The following is a 25,919-nucleotide window of genomic DNA, read 5'->3' on the forward strand; positions in this document are numbered from 1 at the left end:
AAGTCAGTGAGACTGGAACTGCGGACCATAACAGACGCTTTTTCACAGGGTAGCACGTTACCACAGAGCTGGCGAACAGGTATGTGGATGAGCTTCCTCTTACGAGGCCAGTAGTGGCTAGAACTCATAAACCGCTGTTTAAAGGACGAGATTAGTTGCGATTTCCACCTGCAATGACTTTCCTTTGCTGAAAACCGTAATTTTACAATCTTTTGTTACACCTCTACCGATAGTAACTGAGATTATTCAATGGAAATGACAGGTAAAATCAAGTGAACTTTGAGGTTTAATTCCGTGCACACAAGGAAGTAACTCGTCGATCACAGAGTTGGCCAACATACGTTGCCTTGTTGCCAAATGTCAGTTACAGTACCAGCAGGAAGAAGAGGAACCGATGCGATCCTACAGCGGGACGTAATGCGACTGATTCGCATTTGTGTAACTAGGTTTAGGGACTGGAGTGGAGTTACTAATAATACTCAGAACTGACTGCAAACCAAGCATCATAAATCAGTAACTCTCATAGTTGTTTTTATCTTTCGCAAGTGTACTCAAAACTAAGAAACTCATTCACAGGCGTTTTCGTACCTCGCCGATAGTCGAGTACAACAAACAAATAAAAAAAAATGTGTGTGTGTGTGTGTGTGTGTGTGTGTGTGTGTGTGTGTGTGTGTGTATGACAGAGAGAGAGAGAGAGAGAGAGAGAGAGAGAGAGAGAGGGAGAGAGGGAGAGAGGGAGAGAGAGAGTGTAAAAAATTATTGTAAAGAAATTGAATCGTGATATGTAAAGAAATCTTTCATTTAAAATGACACGTTCCACATCATTACGAAATGTCGTATTCATGATCTATGGAACGAATTATTCTAATCTAATCTAATCACATCATATTGATGACTAGCCATGAAGAGTCATGAATTACCGAAATTTTTGCCAATACCAGTAACCAAATCTAAACTCGAAAATAAAAGACGACAATTTTTGCAATAAACGGTGACCCCTATCAAGACCCTTTCGCCCCTGTTAGCTAACCACGAAAGATGTCTGATGTACCTCCATTCTGAAGTAACAAAGTGTGCATGCATTTAAAGATGAAGTGCAAGATGTGAAGTTCTGTGACGGAGATACGAACCCAATACGTAATCGGATTGTTAACTAAGAAAAATCAAATGTTACGTATCGGCTTTTCTTACGAGTTGCTAGGTGTTTCAATCTAAAATAAGGATACAAAGTTTTGTGCCTAAGCGACAATCGAACTGCACACCTACGGTGCATCCACGAATATAGCTTACGTATCAGTTGCTTACTCACCATCAGTAAGATGTGTGCGTGTTTGACCAGAAATAACGACACCTATTGCTATTGTTGGCAACACATGAACAAACATTAAAAATGCACGTTAATTTTCACTAGCAGGTGGGTGTGCACTTGATAGGGCTTGAAACGAAATTATGAATATTTTTGTACTGGATCCTTTGGAGGAGACCTAGAGAAGATTGCAGTCTTGAAAAAAGGAACGAAATGATTGAACTGTACTGTTCCGAGAGATTCAGATCCTCGAAAGAGGAGATACGAACTCCAGCACCAAATTTTTCAACGTCTCTAGTTCAATCAAGCAAATGGCTATCGATTCATCAAATAAAATAAAATTTTCTAATGTAAGTGAGTTTAATGGCGACTGTATTTCTGTTTGCTATGACTTCCGCTATGTCATTTCCCAACGTAAACCGGCTCTGCCCAGTTAGTAATGAAGGAACGTGATGTTTAATGCGGATTATGGATTATAACGTCTTTCTCTTGAGGTTACCAGAGGTAAAATAAATCAGTTTCTGCCTCTTAAAAGTAAAATCCTGAACCCACGCAGTGCACCTATGATAATTCGTTCCACCAGACCATTGTGGCCACATTTCCCAGCCTCAAGAGTGTGCTGAAACGAATGATGTGCTTAGCTTACATAATTAGTCACGGTGGAAAAAAATGCGAGTCTATTAAATGGTTAAGTAGAAGTAAGCTTCTGACATGGAGATTATGCTATTCTCATGTCAGCAGGATGTAAAGACTCCTCTAGGCTTCATAGGCTACAAGAAAAGCCATTTTGAATTTTCACAAATTGAGCAAATTTCTTAGTTCGAGAAAATCCACCGTCAAGTGTGAAGTTACAGGATAATTCGTTTACTACCGTCATTATTACTATCATTTTATTCATACCGCTGCTGGAACAAACGTGCTTGAAGATCATTTAATGCCTTTTGGTCAATATAGAAGTACTTTCCCACGAACAGGTTCTTTCCCTGTCTACGGAATCCTTTTCATGTTAATATCAAACATCAGCAATTACTCGTAGATTACATTAAAACTAAAGTAACTAAGACGTTACTTGATAACAAAAACGCGCTGCATTTCTTCATTTACTTGCGCCTAGAAATGGCTGTGGAGTACTGCCAAACAAAAAGGCAAGAGATCTTACTGCCTACCGATATACGGCGCTGTCAATTCTTCCATATGATTTGGTCGACATGACCTGTTTCAAGTTGTGTATGACAGACAATGTATTAGAAAATCAATTGTTTTCCTTTGAAATAAACAGAAAGATTTTCATTCTAAGCTATCCAAGTACAAAATTTTCGCAGTATTAGTTCAAATTTAATATACGCTTCTATAATGCAGGAAAGTATTTCACAGTTGCAAAACTCGTATCCGACTCATTGACCTTCCTGCAAAAAGGCAACGTATGTTTGGCAACTCTGTGATCGACGAGTTACTTCCTTGTGTGCACGGAATTAAACCTCAAAGTTCGCTTGATTTTACCTGTCATTTCCATTGAATAATCTCAGTTATTATCACTTGAGGTGTAACAAAAGATTGTAAACCTTTAAACAGCGGTTTATGAGTTCTAGCCACTATTGGCCTCGTAAGAGGAAGCTCACACACATACCTGTTCGCCAGCTCTGTGGTAACGTGCTAACCTGTGAAAAAGCGTCTGTCATGGTCCGCAGTTCCAGTCTCACTGACTTCAACATTTTTCCTCCTTCTGTGAAAGAGCTACAAGCAGGCCAAACATCAATAAGCATATGGCCAGAAAATACTTTCGGCTCATAGTGCAATGGCGAAAAACTTGCAATGCTGCAAAACAGGTAAAGCCTCTTTCCGCTGCTGACAAGCAAATTTTGGGTTTCTAGAAATACATAACTATATTTATGAAATGCCACATTTGCATACCTCTTGAGTATGACACAGCATACCAATTAAACTCCGACCCAATCAAAATCTAAGTGAGTAGTATTTTACTAATTCGTGTCGATAGAGGCATGCTTGTGTACATATACTCACTTTACAGACTTTCGTCGTAAGGTTATCGTGGGTAGTTTTATTTCATTTCTTATAGTACAGTGCACAGTTTTCGTAAGGTTTGCTTTAGTGTTGTTGAAACAATAGTAAACATGAGAGCGAAATTAATCATCAACGATATATGCGAATTCTCTGATGTTATCTATAACAGTCTGACGATACACATGCAGTTTATTGATTACATGCATGTAAATAACTTATTCTGAGTTAAAGCTGTCAAACAATGTTTGAAGAAGAATAAAATGCCACTACCACACGACAGCTAATGTAGAAAATACTTTTCTGATGTATTTTGGCACGATGCGCTCTCCCCATACATAATACAAAAGCTTCGAGATGCATCTGCTGCCTGGCTGTCTACTAAACCTGAAACGAACAAAATGTCACAGAAGTTAGCACTTTTTCCACATGCGACTATTTTGGGTTGAGAAGTGAAGGGAATTATGTTCAAAGTTCCATTAGATTGGTAACTTCAGCAGACAGCAGAATTGCGTTTTAAAAAAATTTAGTAGTAAATGTATTCTAACTCGCGACATCTTATCTACGGTGCACGACACTTACCATTACGCTACTAGCATATACATAGCTCCAACAGCTCCAGAGCTGAACAACAATTCCTCCAGAACTTCTGTACACCACAGCGCTGCGAGATAATGCAAATGGCCGGGTCTAGACTTCTGACAATGAGAGAAACAGTTACAGCTTTTCTTTTGTGCTGCACGACGTTTTTCACAAACAGATAGCGCATTAGAATAGTTCAAGTGGAAAGGAGCACTTCCTATTTAAATTTCTGCATCCTACACTGTTGGCAGTTCTGTGTAGGTGGCAGTTATGGTGATTTTATTTCGGTGATTACAAAATAGAGTCGAATGTATGCACTGGGTAGCCGAGGCAGCTACTTCATGGTGATTCGGTCAACCAAGTAAATGAATTTACTGAACATGCTGCAATTTACTACAGGGAGCCTGTGTGTCAGAATTCTCATCCAGTGTGGTGCAACGGCGTTACAATAGAAAAATGAGTCACAGAGAAGAGGGTTTGGTGGTGTGTTGGACTGATGGTAGGTTCGATTCCCACTTCTATCAATGATTTTAGATAGGGAGAGAAAGATTCCATTCTCTTCTGACTACACCAAGTGAAGAAGATGCAATGGCAGTGTGGTCTGAAATTCACATTAAAGATGTTTTTCCTTCTCTGCCAAGTAGACGTTAGGCTGAACCACAATAAAGTCTGGAGTGGCGACATGTAGAAACTCTATCACCAGTAACCTTTCTTATACTAGCTATTTATTTCTAGTGACGAAACAAACGCTATGTAGTGTCACTGGACACTTATTCCATCTTTTATCTGAGCTTCTGTATGTCGATAAAATTGGTTCAGAACTGGGAATGCAACTCAGACCGCCCTTAACGCGGAATTTGATCCCTTCGTGGCAATACAGATCGGCTACACTTCGTTGTTTGCTCAAAACTGCAGGTTCCTCAACATCTCCACATATTACGTGTGAATGGGTTCGAATCCTGGCCCAGCACCAAAGATTTCATTATATATTATCAAGCTCTAGCATGCGAACACCAATCTGCTGGTGGATAATAATTTTGATTTTTAATGTTTTTTCATTCGTTGTCAACACTAACGATATCTGACGTTTTTGACTCCCAGTGGGACACAGAACTATTTGCGAGATCACTGTAAGTTCAAGATGTTATTCCGAGCTGCTAGTGGAGAAAAATTCGGTAGCTGACGTCTCTTTGTGTGTAGCCAACAACGATGTGTGTGGGGCTCTATTCCCAGTGAGCACTGAACTCTTCGTCATATTATTTCTAGTTCAAACATGCTCACATGTCACAGCTGGTGCAACAAACCCATATTTAACGTTCGTTTTCTGTAGAATATAACAGCGATAGGTGGCGGGTTGGAGTCCTGGGAAGGAAAAAATTTATGTTTCTTCTCGTCATTTCAGTTAAAACATCTAGCTACTGGCAAGGAAATCCGGTATGTCACAGTTGGTTGTGTTTCGATATCAATCCTATTAGGTTCTGGGCATCCCTGTCCAACACAAAGCTTTACCTCACGGCATTTCAAGTAAGTTACTTGTGAAGAAGCAATATTTTACATCTCTCGTAGTTCGTTAACAGGGACAAGAGATGCTGGGGAGGAATTCGCGTCCGTTAAAATGTTTGTGTTATGTAATTTAAAGTTGATATTTGCTAACTGATACTGTCTAAAATCGAGGTATATCACTCTCTGTATGCCTAATCAGGAATGACTGTTAGTTTGCGTTAGTCACGAAATCTTTGCTTAGTTTGCATGACCTAGGTTTGAATCCATATGCAGAACGAGACGGTTCGTCGTGTCATTTGAAGTTCATACATATTCTCAACTAGCTGCTCCTGGATAACTTAAACTTTTAATATCATTTTGTGTTAAATAATAAGTACTGTATGTTACTTTGAAGCGGAAATCGTGAATACGACGAACTTACTACGTGCATTACCTATCTGACCTAATAATGAGAGTGGTAACATTTCAGGTATGTCATTTATTGTAATAAATGTGAGCTTACAACCCTTAAGGACAGTCTTATCTGTGATAAGGTGTTCCCTGATATTTGTAGCATCGTGATATTACTTTACATCATGTTACTGCGATACATAGCAGTGTTTTCTAGTGGTGACTTGTTGGAACCATTTTCAATAGTCAAACGACTGTACGAAGGAGCGATTAGAGTACCTGCTAGACAGCTGCGTTATGCCGGTTGCATGCGAATCAGGCGAAATGCAATTCAGACCGTTCGGATACTTTTGAGTATGACTGTACATACCCCGCAAGGCACCATACGGTATGTGGCAGAGGGTACTGTATTGTATTGTATGTTAACCGGGAACCCAGCCGCATCCGCAGTGGTCCACAGCCCCACACGACCACCGCAGTCCTCTTCCCCCGTCCGCCGCCCCACATCGAACTCAGGGTTATTGTGCGGTTCGGCCCCCGGTGGACCCCCCCCCCCCCCCAGGGAACGTCTCACACCAGACGAGTGTAACCCCTATGTTTGCGTGGTAGAGTAATGGTGGAATGGTAGTGTACGAGTACGCGGAGAACTTGTTTGCGCAGCAATCGCCGACATAGTGTAACTGAGGCGGAATAAGGGGAACCAGCCCGCATTCGCCGAGGCAGATGGAAAACCCCATAAAACCATCCACAGACGGGCCGGTTCACCGGACCTCGACACAAATCCGCTGGGCGGATTCGTGCCGGGGACCAGGCGCTCCTTCACGCCCGGAAAGCTGTGCGTTAGACCGCACGGCCAACCGGGCCGTTGTTCCACTTGCAGATGGAACGAGGGAAAACGGCTGTCTATAAGCCTCCATAAGACCCATAATTTCTCATACCTTATCTCCATGGTCCTTACGCGACATGTACTAGGTCTACAACTTTGCTTCCTCCGTTTTGCAGTAGACGCCATTAGTGGAAAGCAGTGGCGCAAGTGGTAGGTCGTAAATATCATACAGTAAGCTTAGGCTTTTGAGAACATGAGGATATCAAAATATTAGTCGATTTTTTATTGCATCTTAAAGTTATTCTCGGATGAATATGTCAACTTACGAGCCCAGTTCTCGTCATCTGCGGCAGGTTTTAATATTCTGTTTCGATACGAAGAAATCTGCGGCTGAGGCTCATAAAAAGCTGGATAAGACCTATGATAAGACGCCTGTTAATGACTGAACTTTGCAGAAAATGGTTTACATGCTTCAAGAACGCTGATTTTGACGTTGAAGACCGGCATGGTTGTGAAAGAGAGAAAGCTTTCGATGCTACTGCAACCGCCGGGACCAATCACAGGAGATCGTTATCGAAAGTAATTGATGTGTTTTGCCCGATCACTGAAAAACAAACGGCCACAATACAGTGGTAGACATGAAAAGATAATTTTGCAGCAAGACAGTGCACGACCCCAAGTCGAAAATCCCGTCAAAACATACTTGGAAACGTTGATATGAGAAGTTGTACCCCACCTTCTGTATTCTCCGGGTATTCCTCCATCTGACTGCCACCTTTCTCGATCTATGGCACACGACCTAGCTGGCTAGCACTTGCGGTCATATGAACAAGTGCAAAATTGGATCGATTCATGGCTCCCCTCAAAAGATACCCAGTTTATGCACTGCGGGATTCGTATGGTGCCCTATAACTAGGAGAAAGCAGTGGTCAGCGACGGCCAATACTTTGAATCGAAAATTTTTCACAATGAAGTCTCGAACTGCGAGAAAAAACGGCAGATGCGAAGTTGTAGACCTAATAGGTTGGCGGCAGTAGGCCCGTTCTGCATTCAGTTGCAAATGCCGGTTCTTTAAATTTTTGCAGTAGTGTTCCTTCAAAAGAATGTCGCCTTCCCTCCAGGGATTCCCATTTCAGCTCACGAAGCGTCTCAGTACCGATAACAAATCTAGCAGCTCGCCTCCGAATTGCTTCGATGTCTTCCTTCTATCCGACATGGTGCAGATCCCAAAAACTCGAGCATTAGCAAGAGTAGGTCGCACTAGCGTCTTATATGCCGTCTCCGTAACATGGAACTTTCCTAGAATTCTCCCAATAAACCGAAGTCGACCATTCGCCTTTCCTACCATAATCCTCAAATGCTTGCTCCATTTCATATCACTTTGCAACGTTACACCCAGATATTTAAACGACGTCACTATGCCAAGCAGGACACTAGTAATGCTGTATCGGAACAACATGGTTTTCTTTTTCCTACTCATCCGTATTAACTTACGTTAAACTACGTTTAAAGCCAGCTGTCATTGATCACACCAACTAGAAAGTTTGTCTAAGTCATCTTGTATCATCCTACAGTTACCAATTTTCAACACATTGCTGTAGGCCACAGCATCATCAGCAAACAACCGCAGATTGCTGCCAACTTGGCCACGAGATCATTTATGTATATAGAAAATAACAGCGGTCCCATCACACTTCCCTGGAGCGCACCAACTAGAACGATTTCTGCAAATTCTACAGATTATAGCTTATCATCAGGATTGGTGTCTCAAATCTTGTCTACCGGCGAATGAACGGTTTCGAACTAGCACGACGAAGTGACTTCGATACGTTACAGGTAAATGTCTCACATACGACACGTGACATCAGACACTTTCTGCTCTCTTTTAGTACGCTACAGAGCCAGGTTCCTGAAATTGGTTTTGCCAATGCCACGGCCATTATTCTATGCACGTACACTCTGTGCTCTATCGACACCGAGCGGTCACAACAGATATATATCCTTTCCTCAAGCAGAGAACGCTCATATTCTTCCAGCTGATATTTTTACTGTCTTGTCCAGATCTCTCACCAACAATTTTTGAATATTTTTACTGTTTCAAACATCAGGAAACTCAATCTTAAAGTTATCTTGTCACTCTTATCTAGGTGAAGTGGCAATGTACAGCTTCTCGTCATCAGACTTACTTAAATTACAGACTTACTTAAATTACTACAGGACAAATGTAAGGACGTAGAAGCTTATCTCACTAGGGGTAAGATAGATACAGCCTACAGGAAAATTAAAGAGACCTTTGGAGGAAAGAGAACCACTTGTATGAATATCAAAAGCTCAGATGGAAACCCAGTTCTAAGCAAAGAAGGGAAAGCAGAAAGGTGGAAGGAGTAAATAAAGGGTCTATACAAGGGTGATGTACTTGAGGACAATATTATGGAAATGGAAGAGGATGTAGATGAAGATGAAATGGGAGATACGATACTGCGTGAAGAGTTTGACAGAGCACTGAAAGACCTGAGTCGAAGCAAGGCCGCCGGAGTAGACAAAATTCCATTGGAACTACTGACGGCCCTGGGAGAGCTAGTCCTGACAAAACTCTACCATCTGGTGAGCAAGATGTATGAAACAGGCGAAATACCCTCAGACTTCAAGAAAATATAATAATTCCAATCCCAAAGAAAGCAGGTGTTGACAGATGTGAAAATTACCGAACTATCAGTTTAATAAGTCACAGCTGCAAAATACTAACACGAATTCTTTACAGGCGAATGGAAAAACTAGTAGAAGCCGACCTCGGGGAAGATCAGTTTGGATTCCGTAGAAATGCTGAAGCACGTGAGGCAATACTGACCCTACGACTTATATTAAAAAATAGATTAAGGAAAGGCAAACCTACGTTTCTAGCATTTGCAGACTTGGAGAAAGCTTTTGACAATGTTGACTGGAACACGCTCTTTCAAATTCTGAAGGTGGCAGGGGTAAAATACAGGGAGCGAAAGGCTATTTACAATTTATACAGGAACCAGATGGCAGTTATAAAGGTCGAGGGACATGAAAGGGAAGCAGTGGTTGGGAAGGGAGTGAGACAGGGTTGTAGTCTCTCCCCGATGTTATTCAATATGTATATTGAGCAAGCAGTGAAGGAAACAAAGGAAAAATTAGGAGTAGGTATTAAAATCCATGGAGAAGAAATAAAAACTTTGAGGTTCGCCGATGACATTGTAATTCTGTCAGAGACAGCAAACGACTTGGAAGAGCAGTTGAATGGAATGGATAGTGTCTTGAAAGGAGGGTATAAGATGAACATCAACAAAAGCAAAACGAGGATAATGGAATGTAGTCGAATTAAGTCGGGTGATGCTGAGGGAATTAGATTAGGAAATGAGATACTTAAAGTAGTAAAGAAATTTTGCTATTTGGGGAGCAAAACAACTGATGATGGTCGAAGTAGAGAGGATATAAAATGTAGACTGGCACTGGAAAGGAAAGCGTTTCTGAAGAAGAGAAATTTGTTAACATCGAGTATAGATTTAAGTGTGAAGAAGTCATTTCTGGAAGTATTTGTATGGAGTGTAGCCATGTATGGAAGTGAAACATGGACGATAAATAGTTTGGACAAGAAGAGAATAGAAGCTTTTGAAATGTGGTGCTACAGAAGAATGCTGAAGATTAGATGGGTAGATCACATAACTAATGAGGAAGTATTGAATAGGATTGGGGAGAAGAGAAGTTTGTGGCACAACTTGACTAGAAGAAGGGATCGGTTGGTAGGACATGTTCTGAGGCATCAAGGGATCACCAATTTAGTATTGGAGGGCAGTGTGGGGGGTAAAAATCGTAGAGGGAGACCAAGAGATGAATACACTAAGCAAATTCAGAAGGATGTCGGTTGCAGTAGGTACTGGGAGATGAAGAAGCTTGCACAGGATAGAGTAGCATGGAGAGCTGCATCAAACCAGTCTCAGGACTGAAGACCACAACAACTTAAATTACTAACTTTTTGTTTCGGAATTTCTTCGATTTCAGTGTTTCTGCTTACTTTGCAAAGCACACGCATTGACAGAAACTTTGCTTCACGCCGATACGTCGTGTAGGCGTTTTGGTATTGTGACTTGCTGTTCCAATCGCAAGGTCATCCGTGACGTTTGTAAACATATATACAATTACTACAACCGCCACCTACGAACAGAGCGCCGCACTCGAATGGATTGCAGCATTTTCGTTGAAAGCATAGCACCAGTAGGGACGCATTTAAAATGTCAGTAGACGAACATCCACCATGCCGCAAAGGAAATTTGCGACCAATGATCGTGTCCGTCTATCGCGTTGCGCACAGAAGGTTTGTCAGCCAAGGAAGTTGCTCCATGTTAGTACCGAAGTCAAAGTGACGTGGTGGTGACAGACAATCGGCTGCAGTTGACTGGTAGTGTTGAGGACTTACACATCATTGATCGTCCACTTTCGACAAGTGCACAGAATGACCGATATCTACGATTTTCCAAAGGAACACAGGACTGAATGTTCCGGAAGTGAATTTGTCGTTCGAAGAACCTGCAGGACGGTACGTGTCCCATCAAATTGTTAGACGATTGCACCACGTGAATCTCCATTCCCGACGACCTCTGTGAGCACCTCATCGTACATCACAGCACCATGGACTCCGTTACAGATGGATGAGAAATCATGGAAAATGAACGCTCCAGGACCGTCGTGGCGCGTTGTTTACGAAAGAAATTCGGATCTGTTTGAACCCTGATTATCGCAGGCGATGTGTTTGGAGACCATCAAGTAAAATCGAACGCCTCCGACACTGATCCCACATGTGCAACAAGGTGATTTTGAATGATGCTCTCGAATTGCATTACATAGGGCTATTGAACACCTCTCGTGGCTGTTGACAGCGATCTCAATGTCATATGGCACAGGGATGAGATACTGCAACTAGTCAACCAATAGTGGAACAATATCATCAAAATATTGGTGACAATTTGACCTTCATGGATGATAACCTGCGTGCTTATGGAGCTGTTCTCGCGAACATGTGCCTTCAGTACGCTAGGATTACCAAACTTTACTGGACTGCGGTTACCCGGACATGAACCCAGTCTAACATATGTGGAATCGATTGAAGCAAACTTTCTTTTGGACGTGGACAACAACCGCATAATCTGTGTGACTTAGGCAGAACTGCTATTGAAGTGTGAGCAGTTTGGGGCAAGGACGGCTTGATGATCTCATGGCTGGTACACTATTATCTGATGGATGGTACGCTACGACGAATTCGAGCTTGCATCCGAGTGAAGGAACGTTCTGCCACGTACTGAGAAAAAGCCCCATGGGGAAACAGACGATTTTGTCGTTAAACAAATATTTGCTATTTTGGTTTGGTGACCAGTGAATATATACAGACGTCTCAGACTCCGTTTTTATTTTATCTGCCACGAATTTCGAAATAAAAGAGTGATGCAAAACTTGATGTGTGTGGAATCCAAGCGCAGATTCGAACTGTAGAAAAGATCACGAACCAAACGACCGCAAACACGAACGCAAACACGGTTTGATTTCATACATACACTGCTAAACAAAAGTTTGGAATAGTATCGTAAAATTTAGTTTACGATACTAGAGGTCTCATTCACCTAGGCCTTCATGCATTCATCCAGTTAGAGTCCATATACTGGACGGCGTTTACTACTGGCATTCGTTTTGCCCTTTCCCAGTCACGTAAACATACTGCTGCCGCAGCGGCACGCCACAGGCAGCCCAGTATCAACGACAGCTTCATTCATTTTGTCTTCATCACTGCGGTAAATGCCACCCAGAGGCACACAGCACTTTGACATAGTCATGATAGTGGTTTTACTTTCAGCAGGTGATACACAGCAAGATGTTGGCGATCGGTTACATGTCACCCAAAGTGATGTGTGAGGAGAAAGTACAGAGAGAGATGGGAAATATGAACGATAGACCTCGCAGTGGGTCGTCCTCGTATGACAACACCAATGCAATATCGTTTCCTTCAACTGTCGGTTCGCAGGCGCCTAACATGAACTTCCAGAAATATCGCAAACAGGGATTCCTATCTCAGACCAAACAGTGCGTAGAAAATTGTTTCAGGGTGGTTTTTATTCCAGAATACCAATGAGAAGTATTGCACTGAAACAACGGAACCGATGCAGTCGAAGGACCTGGGCTCTTGCAATCGACATTAGACCATTGCAGAATGGATTAATGGCATGTTTGCTGACGAGACCAGGGTTGGTTTTCGACCAGACACAAGGCGTGTTACGGTTTGGAGAAGCGCTAGATGACACGAGGGAAGCCGATACGTTCAGGAAGTCCATCCGTTCGCAGGTGGAAGTGTACTGTTGTGGGAGACAATATTGATGGGACGGCGGGCCTCTCTAGTTCCCATCTACGGCAAATTGAGTAGTCCAAGATACCTCCAACGGGTCCTACAAACGATTGTAAGGCCTCATCCTAGTCAATGACAATGCAAGACCGCACCGTACTCTGTCTGTGTCACAGTATTTTCAAAGACGCAACGTCAACAGAATGCATTGGCCAGTACAGTCCCCAGACATTAATGCAAATAAGCGTGCATGAGACCTGTTAAATGTGGCCTTTGCACAGTGACCCAATCCACCTGACAATCTTCAGGACCTCACTGAGCTGCAATTGAGGAGTGGGACTGTAGGACTTCATACCTCAAGATAAACATGATGGTCTCCTACAGAATGTGCCTCCCAAAGTGAAAGAACTCATCCGTGTGCGAGGAGGACATACTCACTTCTAAAGACTGACAATCACTACCATGAGCTAAATATGTACACTCAGAAGAGAGCCTGCTTTGTTTTGTAATGATTTTTTGCAGCTAATCAGAATCATTTTTGGTTTCATAAGGAATCATGTTTATTTTCTTAATAAGGTATTACACAAACCTCAATTGGTGTACTACAAGAAGTCATTGTAGTAAACGCTATGATACTCCAAACTTTTGTTGAGCTATATAGTTAATGAGCTGGTAAATTTGATAGGCAAATTTCCCTTACAAATGTAATTGCCTTGCGGTTCTGAACCGACCAATGCACTGCTAAAGAGAACGACTGCAGGATGAGAAACTCTGCGCAATTTGATATTTCTGGATTTCAGTCCAGTAAAATAGTCTCAAGATGGCGTCTACTTTGAAAAGGAAATCAGTGGCCTTTGAATTCAAACTTACTTCACCAGTACGCTACTGCATGAAGCCTTTTTCCGTGGAGCCTTGCACTGGAACCAACGAAGAATGACCAACTTTGAAGCCAAGGAGCCTCTCCACCCACTATACCTGAAACGCTGTAGGAGGGTCAGCACTGTCTCTCTAGTCACGTTGGCTGCAAGGAACTTATTTTTTAGTTGTATAATCACTCCACAGGATCCTTACGGAGGCAATAAAACCAAGACACGCTATGCCCCGCTCACTGTGACGCAGCACATCTCGGAAACGGCTGCTATTGCGGCGACGGCTGTAACAGCACGCGCTCGCATCAGATTCTGCAAGCAGCCGACTGCCGGCTTACTGATGTTTTTGTGGTAAGCAACGCGTTCATTCACCCACATATTTTTTCTCGTCTCTAGCACTCTCACCTCTCGGTATCTCCTTATTTATTTCCTTCTAATTAGTTCACTCCCTCGATGCATCTGATTTTCCCTAAGAACTGGAATGAACTAGCAATTTGTCTTCCTTGTGTGTGTTATATTTTTTTCCCTAGGAGATAGCATGTTTGTGGCAGTAATACTCCAGATTTGTGGATTCATATTGTGAATGATTCCTCAGAATTTCCCATGAGTCTGCGGTCAACATACGGATTTTGAATTCAATTACAGCACCTCTGTTATTCTTCTGTAGCCCTTCCTCCTGTCCCCAAAAACTAGCGACTACTGAAGTACCGACTGTAGGTTGCGAGCTCCTACTCTGAATGGTCAAGGAGACAGGCAAGTTTTGCCGGTAGACCATCATTTGTTTGTAAACTTGCAGGAAGGAGTTGCAAGTAGGCTTATAATCATCTATAGAAATCAACTACCACAATTGTAATTAAAGTTGCCCTATGTAGCATACTCCTGGGGAGCGTGCTGGACAGGCTGTCTGAGAGACATTCTCCTAGTTTCCTGTGCACTGTGCTTCATGTATTAGTGAGTACAGATAGAATTTGCACTTAATGGCCAATATGCTCCGCATTCCATCAGAGGGAGTGACTATACAGGTGGAAGAAACACATCCTGACAATAGCGTCAGAACAGGGTAGGGGATGTCCAATCACTGGAAACAGTAACTATCGTAAATTATCCAGGAGTAGCAACGTAGAGCGTCCTCATAAAACAAATTTTTCGAAAAGTACATGCCTGGCTGAGACTCATTGTCAGAATATTTAGATGGTCTCGTTCATTCACGAAAGAAGTGGCACAAAAACATTTGTTGGATCCATTCTTGAGTAGGCCTACTGATTGTCAGTAAGTGACACTTACCGGCATGGATTAATACACTCCGGGAAATTGAAATAAGAACACCGTGAATTCATTGTCCCAGGAAGCGGAAACTTTATTGACACATACCTGGGGTCAGATACATCACATGATCACACTGACAGAACCACAGGCACATAGACACAGGCAACAGAGCATGCACAATGTCGGCACTAGTACAGTGTATATCCACCTTTCGCAGCAATGCAGGCTGCTATTCTCCCATGGAGACGAGCGTAGAGATGCTGGATGTAGTCCTGTGGAACGGCTTGCCATGACATTTCCACCTGGCGCCTCAGTTGGACCAGCGTTCGTGCTGGACGTGCAGACCGCGTGAGACGACGCTTCATCCAGTCCCAAACATGCTCAATGGGGGACAGATCCGGAGATCTTGCTGGCCAGGGTAGTTGACTTACACCTTCTAGAGCACGTTGGGTGGCACGGGATACATGCGGACGTGCATTGTCCTGTTGGAACAGCAAGTTCCCTTGCCGGTCTAGGAATGGTAGAACGATGGGTTCGATGACGGTTTGGATGTACCGTGCACTATTCAGTGTCCCCTCGACGATCACCAGTGGTGTACGGCCAGTGTAGGAGATCGCTCCCCACACCATGATGCCGGGTGTTGGCCCTGTGTGCCTCGGTCGTATGCAGTCCTGATTGTGGCGCTCACCTGCACGGCGCCAAACACGCATACGACCATCATTGGCACCAAGGCAGAAGCGACTCTCATCGCTGAAGACGACACGTCTCCATTCGTCCCTCCATTCACGCCTGCCGCGACACCACTGGAGGCGGGCTGCACGATGTTGGGGCGTGAGCGGAAGACGGCCTAACAGTGTGCGGGACCGTAGCCCAGCTTCATGGAGACGGTTGCGAATGGTCCTCGCCGATACCCCAGGAGCAACAGTGTCCCTAATTTGCTGGGAAGTGGCGGTGCGGTCCCCTACGGCACTGCGTAGGATCCTACGGTCTTGGCGTGCATCCGTGCGTCGCTGCGGTCCGGTCCCAGGTCGACGGGCACGTGCACCTTCCGCCGACCACTGGCGACAACATCGATGTACTGTGTAGACCTCACGCCCCACGTGTTGAGCAATTCGGCGGTACGTCCACCCGGCCTCCCGCATGCCCACTATACGCCCTCGCTCAAAGTCCGTCAACTGCACATACGGTTCACGTCCACGCTGTCGCGGCATGCTACCAGTGCTAAAGACTGCGATGGAGCTCCGTATGCCACGGCAAACTGGCTGACACTGACGGCGGCGGTGCACAAATGCTGCGCAGCTAGCGCCATTCGACGGCCAACACCGCGGTTCCTGGTGTGTCCGCTGTGCCGTGCGTGTGATCATTGCTTGCACAGCCCTCTCGCAGTGTCCGGAGCAAGTATGGTGGGTCTGACACACCGGTGTCAATGTGTTCTTTTTTCCATTTCCAGGAGTGTAGAAAAGACGTAGAAGACACAAACGAAAGCGGCGCACTTCGTCGCGGGATCGTTAAGTCGGAGCGAAAGTGTTACTACGGAGATGCTCAACAAACTAAAGTGGTAGACGCTGTAACAGAGCCTTTGTGTTGTTTAACGTTGAAATTCCGAGAGTGAACTTTCTGGGAAGTGTCAGACAACATATTACTCCCTCCGACATACGTCTCGCGGAATGACCACAACGAGAAAATTAGAGAAACAACATGCGATGCGAATAGAGGGAGACCAAGAGGTGAACAAGAGTGCAGTATGAAGGTTCAAATGGATGTAGGCTGCAGTAGTTATTCGGAGATTAACAGGTTTCTACAGCCTAAGGTAGCTGCATCAAATCAGAATTTGGTCTGAAGACTGCACCACGATGGCGCCATTCGCCGAAGGAACAGAGAGGAGGGCAAAATATAATGGCAAGGTAGGCGGACCTTAGAACGTCAGAACCCGTGTAAGTCCTTAAAGATTATAGTAAACGATACAGATTGTTTATGTATTCCTGAATTTATCCTCACTTGTATTCAAGTTACAATTAAATTGCTATAACATATTGCATACTGGTGTCACTATGTGACATAAACATTAACACAAAAAAAAATATGTTCGTCAATCCTTCCACGATAAAAATTCTCAAAAGTACAATTTATTTCCATTGTAACATTGCCAGACACTTCCACAACTGTAAATCACTTCAAACGCCATAAACGAAGAATTTTCAAGTTATTTTCATCGCTGTAAAGCTGTGTCACATACGAATTTGTATGTCTGTGTAGACGAAGAGTATTTTTCACGATGAAAACCGAAGCATTTCGTGCAACGAATCCATTTCTCTCCACATATGTTTTCCCAAACGATAAAAGTAACGTAATCTAGAAATAGAAAATGAAATTAGTTTCTTAACGAAAGTTCGAAATTTCGACCCTGGAACCAAAATAGGAACTGCACGGATGACGGAACACAAATAAGAGCTCACGCTAGGAATTGCGGGCTGTTAATTTACTCACACTACCTCACTTCAGCATTAAAAATTGAATTCTCTCGTACACGAAAGCTACACGTGCTGCATACAAAACATTCTCTCAGCAAAACAATGGACTGAGGTCTCTCATGAACGCTCAGCTAAACATTTGTTACCGACTGTGGAAACTGAAAATTTCTAGGGGACGAAATTAGCAGCAGGGACGATATTATGGGCCCTTACCTTACCTTTCGCCGCATCGCGTAAGGTGGCTTGTGGAGAATAAACATAGATGGAGCAGACATCCAAAGATAAGCCAGAAACGCGGCAGTTTGTTCGGTAAGGGAGTACATTTTTATGTGACTAGAAGTGCAGTTCTGGCTCAGTAAGCTGCCACTGTGTTACGCTTCGGTTGGTGCGCTGCACTGGAGTAGCAGCCGTGTATGCTTCACTGCACCTGATCCATCAAGAGCAACAAGCCAGCTGACATTCACATTGCCTACAGAGCAACGGGATGCACTGCCGTGGGTGTTAGTATGTGATACGTTGAACGTTACCTAACTATGAACCTAGCAGTGGCCAACACTTTTAGGGCTGCGGATCATCCAATTCAAAAACAGTCTTAATCGCATTTATTATTATTATACCCCCAACCGGTTTCAACCCGACGTAGGGGTCATCTTCTGGGCGTTTACACCATTGGTCGATTGCTGGTGGTTTCCTGCCGTTATGTAGACAGGAGTGATACCACCAGCAGTCGACCAATGGTGTAAACGTCCAGAAGATGTCCCCTACGTCGGGTTAAAACCGGTTGGCGGTATAATAATAATAAATGCGATTAAGACTGTTTTTGAATTACTGACTAATCATACTAATCACTGCTTCTCTCCATAACCATGTTGTCCAAAAATCTGCGGATCATCGCTTGACATAAATGAGCATGTTCTTTTCCAAAAAGAACAATACAGGTTGGTGAAGAAAAGTGAGGATTCATAGATTTCATGAAGAGGTACGCTGCTGCACATAAAACCTACCGTATCCCACGGGGAAAAGAGATTCCACGAGGTACAACAGTGTCCTTTGGGTTCCCAGCTTTGGAGGCGTTAGGTGATGAGACGAAGTTCGGCTAAAGCCGTAGTTCCGGGCTGGCCTATAGAAAGCGACATCTTTACTGCCTTTCGATATTTCACCTGTCATGATAGGTGGGAGTAGAGTGTCGTTCGGTGTCATTCCGTCCGCCGAGAATGTACATGGAGTTATTCCAATCTGCTTCGTGTGCTTATGCTCAAATGAAACTTATTTGCATATCCGCATGTTGTACACCTTATGCGATTAGGTGTTTGTTGCAAGCCTCCCTCGTCAAGACGAAATTTTAAGGGCTAGAAACGTATTTTAACCCACACTGAGTTGCAAGCATGGGAGATAAATTTAGTTGGAAGGGAAAGGTTTAGCTTATACGAGGGCCGTTCGGAAAGTAAGATCCGATTGCGCGTGAAATAGAAACCACCGTGAAAATCAAAAATGATTTATTTGCGGCAGTTTGCTACATCTTCCAGCTACTTCTCTACATGGTCGCCGCTCCGACTTTAGACATTTGTCGTGGCGTGGTACCAACTTTCCAATATCCTCGTCTCGGAAGGCAGTCGCCAGCGCTTTCCGCCACTTATCTACGCTGGTCTGCAGTTCGTTCGTTATCTGTGCCAAAATGTTGTCGTCGTGGCCAGCGATTCATCTGAGCGGAGATGAACATTGGAGGGAGCCACGTCCGGTCTGTAAGGTGGGTGATCAAATACTTCCCATCAAAAACGCTGCAGGGACGTTCTCATTGCCCATACAGTGTGCGGTCGAGAATTGTCATGTAGAAGGAAATGCATGACAGGTACGTTATGTGGGCTGCATCAAATCAGGCGAAACCTGTCAATGGGTTCCCTTACTTGGCGGTATTTTTACGTGCTCACTGGGCGCTCAGAACTGAAACGAGCGACGTGCCGCAGTCGATTGACATGCTATAGAAATGCCCAGCACATCTGTGTAAAGCGTAATCGGATTTTCACTATCGTTTCCAGTTCGCGACCTATCGGACCTTACTTTTCGAACAGCCCTGATATTAAGGGCAATAGCTTGTTATTAGTAACAACACGTTTCAGAAGCTTGTGGCGTCTCTTTTCTGTTTTGTAATTACGTTGGGGGAAAAAATCTGTAATAGTTTTCGTGTACTTAAGTTTGTTCGAAATTCTACAACATCATTTGTCAAAGGTAGCATTTTACCTTCTGCAACCCATTTGATAGCGAAAGAAAAGATCCACATACAAGAAAGTGATAGAACGTATATCGTGTAGTGCAAACACCCATTACGTGTAAAGAGAGATGCTGAGAGAGAGATAGAGAGACACAAAGAGACACAAGGAGAGAGAGAGACAGAGAGACAGAGAGTTTTCTGAGTGGTGCGGGCATCCTTACCTTCTCGCGACTTCCCTTCTTCTGCGGCGTCCAGCGGCGGCGGCGGGGGCAGCGGCGGCAGCAGAAACAGACAGCAAGAAGACGCATCGTTAGTCAGCGGCGGCTGGCGACGCGGCGCGAGTGGCTACCCTACCCAGCGTGGGTGCGGTGCTACGTACGCGTGTCGCATGCAGGTGCAACGAGTAGACGACACAGGGTGCGCAACGACACGACACCAAAACTCTCTCTCCACAAGCGAATTCCACCACGTGCTTCCTGAGATTACCTACTACACCACTCGGCCGGCTCTCCAGCTACGCAAGCCATGAAAAACTGCACCAAATGTAATTAATATAGAGCTGTACCGGCAGTCGATCCAGGAATCTTGTCTCTTACGGATTGAGCTACCGAAGCGCGCCTTCACAGCCTCCTATTTCCGCCGGTAAATATCACATACCGTCCCACTTCCACAGGAGTTCCTCTGCCATAGACTGAGGCATCAGCACGGCTGGGAAAGAGGATATTGCCGAGAACTGGCATAGCCACAGCCTAGAGGTTTGCTTCCGGAATGAATCTTTCAGTCTGCAGCAGAGTGTGTGCGATTCTGGACTTCGCGGCAGATTGAAACTGTGTGTTCGACCAGGACGCAAACGCAGAAGCTTGCGTTACGGGACAGTTGTTCCAAAGCTGCTCCGTAACCTGATTAATAGCCCACTATTCAAATTACACTACCAAATCAATTCAAATTATTAGTGACGGATAGGTCTACGCAAGTAACCGAAACAAATACCAATGATTGTAAGTTTAATTTGTACTCCTTCGTTTCATTGTTATGCGATGGTGAAGCTGATTTTGCTGGCCGACTGAGAATCTGACAGCCGCAGGGGTGGAATAGCACATAGGAAGTACGACTGTTCTTTCGCTAAAAGACAGAGTCGCTGTCACTTGTGCACTGGTCGGCGGTGACTCTTTGGACAGAAGTTGTGCCCTGGTTTAGGGTAATGTGGCGTGATTTGTGGTGATCTCTCTTTAGAGGTTCCAGTGTGAATGGTTCCATGTCGCTGCACTTAACCTTGGGTTCTGACTGTTGATTAATGTATAGTGTAAAAACCCTGAAATGCTGAGAAATGTGGTAACGATGCTCTGTACACTTTAATTCAGCTCCAAATGTATGAAACATGTCCAGTCATTAATTAGCTAAATTCACCGATAAATAGGCTGATATAACATGGTGTCTGAAAAATTGTAAGACATGGGTCTGGTAAAATTTTGTTCACATCGCATCAAATTTTACATTACGCTTTCAGCACTTCACATGACAAATAGCCTTTGTACGTACTCTTAGGCGTCCATTACAACTTCTAAGTCTGATATGTTTTACACATTTGTATAACAGCTATACAGATGATTTTGATAGTCTTTGAACTTAATATAAGTTTGTGTATAGATCAAAATGAGTGCTTGATGCTGCCATAATTGAACGATGAGTCGATGTGCGTTGTGACAGACTTCTGATCCATAACTGACAGATGAAGGAATTAATTATAATTGTTTTGAGGAAAGAACTGATAAGAGCAGTGCCCGCGAAAGTCTAGGTTTGGTGTTCCCATCGTGGTCCAGCAAGCAGTTTTAATCTGATATGTAGTTAAAATAACACTGTTTCAGAGACGCTGAGTGAAAATTTGTATCAAGGCCAGGAATCGAACCGGAGTCTCCTGCTTATTAGGCAGGTGCGTCAGCCACCTTTTTTTTGCCACCGTGCACTGCACGGATTACCCTGGTATGCCTCCTTCCTCGATCCAGCCTTTACCTTACAGTGAACAGCTTTGCACTTTACATAACAAGCACGACAACGGTCTTCTGTTATTATGTAAAACATTGAGGGGGGGGGGGGGTATGAGGGTTATAAGCACCCATCTCACTCGCAAACAGTAATTTATTTATCGCCTTTAAATTTTCACATATATTAATTTCTAAATTGTTCAACTGTCTTTTGGAGTATACAGTATCGTTAGAACTAGGAGTTTCGAAAATGGAAAGAAATTCTGAAAAAAATTAAAACTTTAGTTTAACAGAGGATACTTCTCAGTTGCATTATTCTGAATTTTGAGCCTGACTGGCTATAGAAAACATTCCAACCAGAAGAGACGACTATTCACAGACCACACTTGCTACTGACAACAAATCTGAGACGATTTATAAATCCACAGGAGGAACCGACAAGCCACAGTAACTTGAGGGAAGGCAAGATAAAAGGAGAAATTTGCTCGAGTAATGAAAAATGAAGTAAAGACTATCTTTCCTGAATGCAGGTGGAAACAACACAAAGATACAGCATCCCCCCTTTATACAGGGTTCCCCCTGGGGCCCTTGTGAGGCAAACTGAGAAGCTACTTGACAGAAGTAGCGGCTCCGGTTTCTTAAACTGACATAGAGCCGGGAGAGTGGTGTGCTGACCATATGCCCCTCCATCTCCGCATCCAATGAGCCTGTTGCCTGAGGATGACACGGCGCCTGGTCGGTACCTTGCGGCCTTTCAAGGCCGGTTCGGACGGAGTCTAAGACCATGGTGTAGTTGCAGAGTATACCACTAGTAGGCAGACGCATCAGAACATGAAGACAGATCATCCAGTCCGCTATTGTCGCATCAAATTACTTTGCACCTGCAGATAGTCAGCCCGATATAAACTTCATGGAAGTTCCGCCCATGTGATGTATTAAGCACTATAGTAATCAACTAATATAAAAACATTAATAAAATGTTAACAATAACATAGTTTTATTGTTTTTAAAATCTTAGGCATCTTTGTCTTGTTGAAATTAAGGTTTTAGGGAAGTTACTTTTGGAGCGGGGTAGTAGAAAACTACGCCTCTCCCACCCCCCCCCCCCCCTCCCACTTTCCCTAAAACTGAGCCCTAACTCCAAGCCTGTTTCTTCCCACAGATTTGAAGATACCACTGTTTGCTGCAGATTCATTGAAAATTCCACAGGCACTCTCAGAGAATAGACTTTCGGGAGGATTATTAATACGGTGAGATACCAATGGCAAAGCTGAAACTTTGTTCCGTGGCAGGTTCGGTTACCTCATTTAAAAGAGTGCAACCTGCAGATGGAAGGTATCTGGATATGAGTACCGGTGATTCATGTACTATTAACTTAGCTCTAATGATCAAAACATTTTCAGCCAACTCCCAGGTATTATTTGAAGACACTACTACGTCACAAGACTTGATATGGGTGGTTTTCGTGACTCACAGAACCAGGTCATACATGAAAATGATATGGTTTAAAGTGGAATTTGAATCTCGATGTAATTCAGTTTTGCTTTTCCGGAAGAACAAAACATGCTAGAAGTAGTATAGCGTTTTCGTTTTGGCATTTGATGCAGCATTATGTTAGTTTGTTTAGTTGCACAAAAGATGAATACAGTGAAGAGAAAGGTTGTTAGCTACACTCTTGGAAACGAAGAATTTGACATAAGAAACACATCACAATTGTCCTACGACCATTTTCGTCACAGAGTCATCTCATCTATTACTAAAGTTAGTTTTGACTGCACCTCTTCATCCTCCGTTGCCACTAAACTACTTTAAACCTCTGGCAGCTAAGTAATGTCCTGGTTCCACGACGTCAATGAACTATTCATAACTAGGACCCTTGCCAAGTGGAAACCAACTAAAATTACATGAGGCAAAATCAAAGCTGAAGCCAAAGTGCTCGAACATTCTCAACTTTTCTGCATGCAAACAGTCAGCATCAAACTATTGATCTCGTTTGTTTAAGTACTATCACGGTGATTTGCGAAAGATATTTCTAGAAATCACTGCATCTTAAGACAGTAAAATTTTTGAGTAATAATATGAACTTTTAGTTACTCTTGACAATTTAGGTTTCTCGAAATGTAACGAATGCAGAAAATGGAAACAACAACTTGGCTGAACACGTGAAAGCTCACTATTATTGTACCATCGTCTACAAAAATTAGATTTTATTCCACGAATAGGTAGTTATTTACCCACTTTCCATCCGCCTCTAAGATGCTATTGATGTGTGATTTGTAAAATTATTGACCAAAATTATTGCCCCCTGCTTTTTGCATAACAAGATAGAGTGAGTCATTTGCTTCTCTGTAAAATACCTCAGTGCATGGTGGCTTTGAATGACGAAGAGAAAAGTAGGTGTAGGGAGCCACAACTATCTTTCACTAATTTTCAAAAATGACACATACTAGTCTTCTAAAATACATGACGGAAAAAAAAATCACAACCCCAAGAAGAAATCGTGCGACGTAAACGAAAGTTGGAAGGCGTGTTTCTACATCTGAAAGATGATGTCTACTCAAATTTCGCACCAATCGCGTAAGAGTGGCGCTAGCAGCGCCACTATGAGGATGTAAATCAGGTTTGCTTTAAATACCTTCTGCAACGTTCGTGAGTGTTAGTTACCTTTGAGATTGGACGTGGTGAGTCGATGTTAGTCAAGAACCCATTTAAGGCGACAAAGATGGGATGGCATTATCAACACCTCTACGAGGTCGTGTAATAGGGCTACGACAAGCAGGATGTTCCTTCTGCGATAATTCAAAAACACTTGACAGGAGTATAGTCACTTTACGTGACTGCTGTCAGCGGTGGTCACGAGAAAGTATGGTCGCAAGAAGACTGGGTTCTGGACTGCCGCGTGGCACTATCGAGAAGGAAGACCATTGTGTTCGGCGTATGACTGTGAGCGAACTGTTACACATCGTTTACTTCAAGGACAGCTCCGAGCCAGACGTCCTGTTGCGTGCATTCCACTGACACCAAACCACCGCCGTTTGCGACCTCAGTGGTATCAAGCAAGAGCTCACTGGAGGGCAGGGTGGAGATCTGTTGTGTTTTCTGATGACAGCTGGTCTTGCCTCGGTACCAGTGATGGCCGTGTCTTGGATAGAAGCAGACCAGTTGAGGGCATGCAAGCAACCTCTCTGCCAGAGAGGCACACTGAGCATGCACCTAGAGTTATGGTCTGGAGTGTGATATCGTGTGACGACAGGAGCGCTCTCGTTGTTAACCCACACACCCTGATTGCAAATTTGTTCGTCAGTCTGGTGATTCGACCTGTTGTGCTACTAAGCACGGACAGCATTAAAGGGGGTGGTTCACAACAGTATAACGCTCGCACACATACCGCTGTTATAATCCAACATTCTATATAATGTTGCCTGGACCTGCTTAATCACCAGATCTGTCTCCCGTCGAGCACATATGGGTCATCATCGGACGACAACTCCAGCGTCATCAACAAACAGCATTAACCGTGCTTGTATTCTCCGATCAAATGCGAGAGGCATGGAACTCCATCCCACAAACTGACATCCAGTACCAGTAAAACCCAATGCATAAACGTTTGCATACTTGCATTCAACATTTTGGCAGCTATACCGGTTATTAATGTACCAGAAATTTACATTTCCAATGGCTTATCTTGTTGCTAACATTAACCCGTAAACTTGATATGTTAATCTCTTAAAACACGTTCCCTTAGGCAAATGTATTCTTCAGGTTTCATTACTCTGTATTAATTATTTTTTTGGTTTTGTGATTTTTTTCCCGTCAATGGAGTTTCCTCACATCGGCTACATTATCTTAAGCGAAGAAAGTCGATACTAGACGAGAGTAGTACCTGGCATATTATTTATTTTCTGAAGCTGTGTGAACCATCATACTACGGAACGACTTGTGGTCAATTTTCTAAAACCGGTACAAGTCTTTTAAATCATCGATACAAGGTTGGTTTTCAAGGTGAAAAATGGTTATCACTCTTTTTATGTTCGAATTACATTATTTTTATTTAAATATATGAATGTTTGTTGTTGTTGTCTAGAGTCCTGAGACTGGTTTGATGCAGCTCTCCATGCTACTCTATCCTGTGCAAGCTTCTTCATCT

At 43.5% G+C, this 25,919-nt stretch overlaps 1 protein-coding gene across 1 annotated transcript in view; it reads right to left on the bottom strand.

Annotated features, from left to right (window-relative positions):
* The window catches only part of LOC126234961 (probable G-protein coupled receptor 158), a 375,069-nt gene that overhangs the window by 12,081 nt on the left and 337,069 nt on the right, over positions 1–25,919 (bottom strand). Inside the window, exon 11 of the mRNA XM_049943700.1 lies at positions 20,012–20,032. Coding sequence (XP_049799657.1) covers positions 20,012–20,032 — 21 coding nt within the window. The remainder of the gene's footprint in view (positions 1–20,011; positions 20,033–25,919) is intronic.

This window comes from Schistocerca nitens, chromosome 2 (assembly GCF_023898315.1).
Source record: "Schistocerca nitens isolate TAMUIC-IGC-003100 chromosome 2, iqSchNite1.1, whole genome shotgun sequence".
In the NCBI taxonomy this organism is placed as follows: Eukaryota; Metazoa; Arthropoda; class Insecta; order Orthoptera; family Acrididae; genus Schistocerca; species Schistocerca nitens.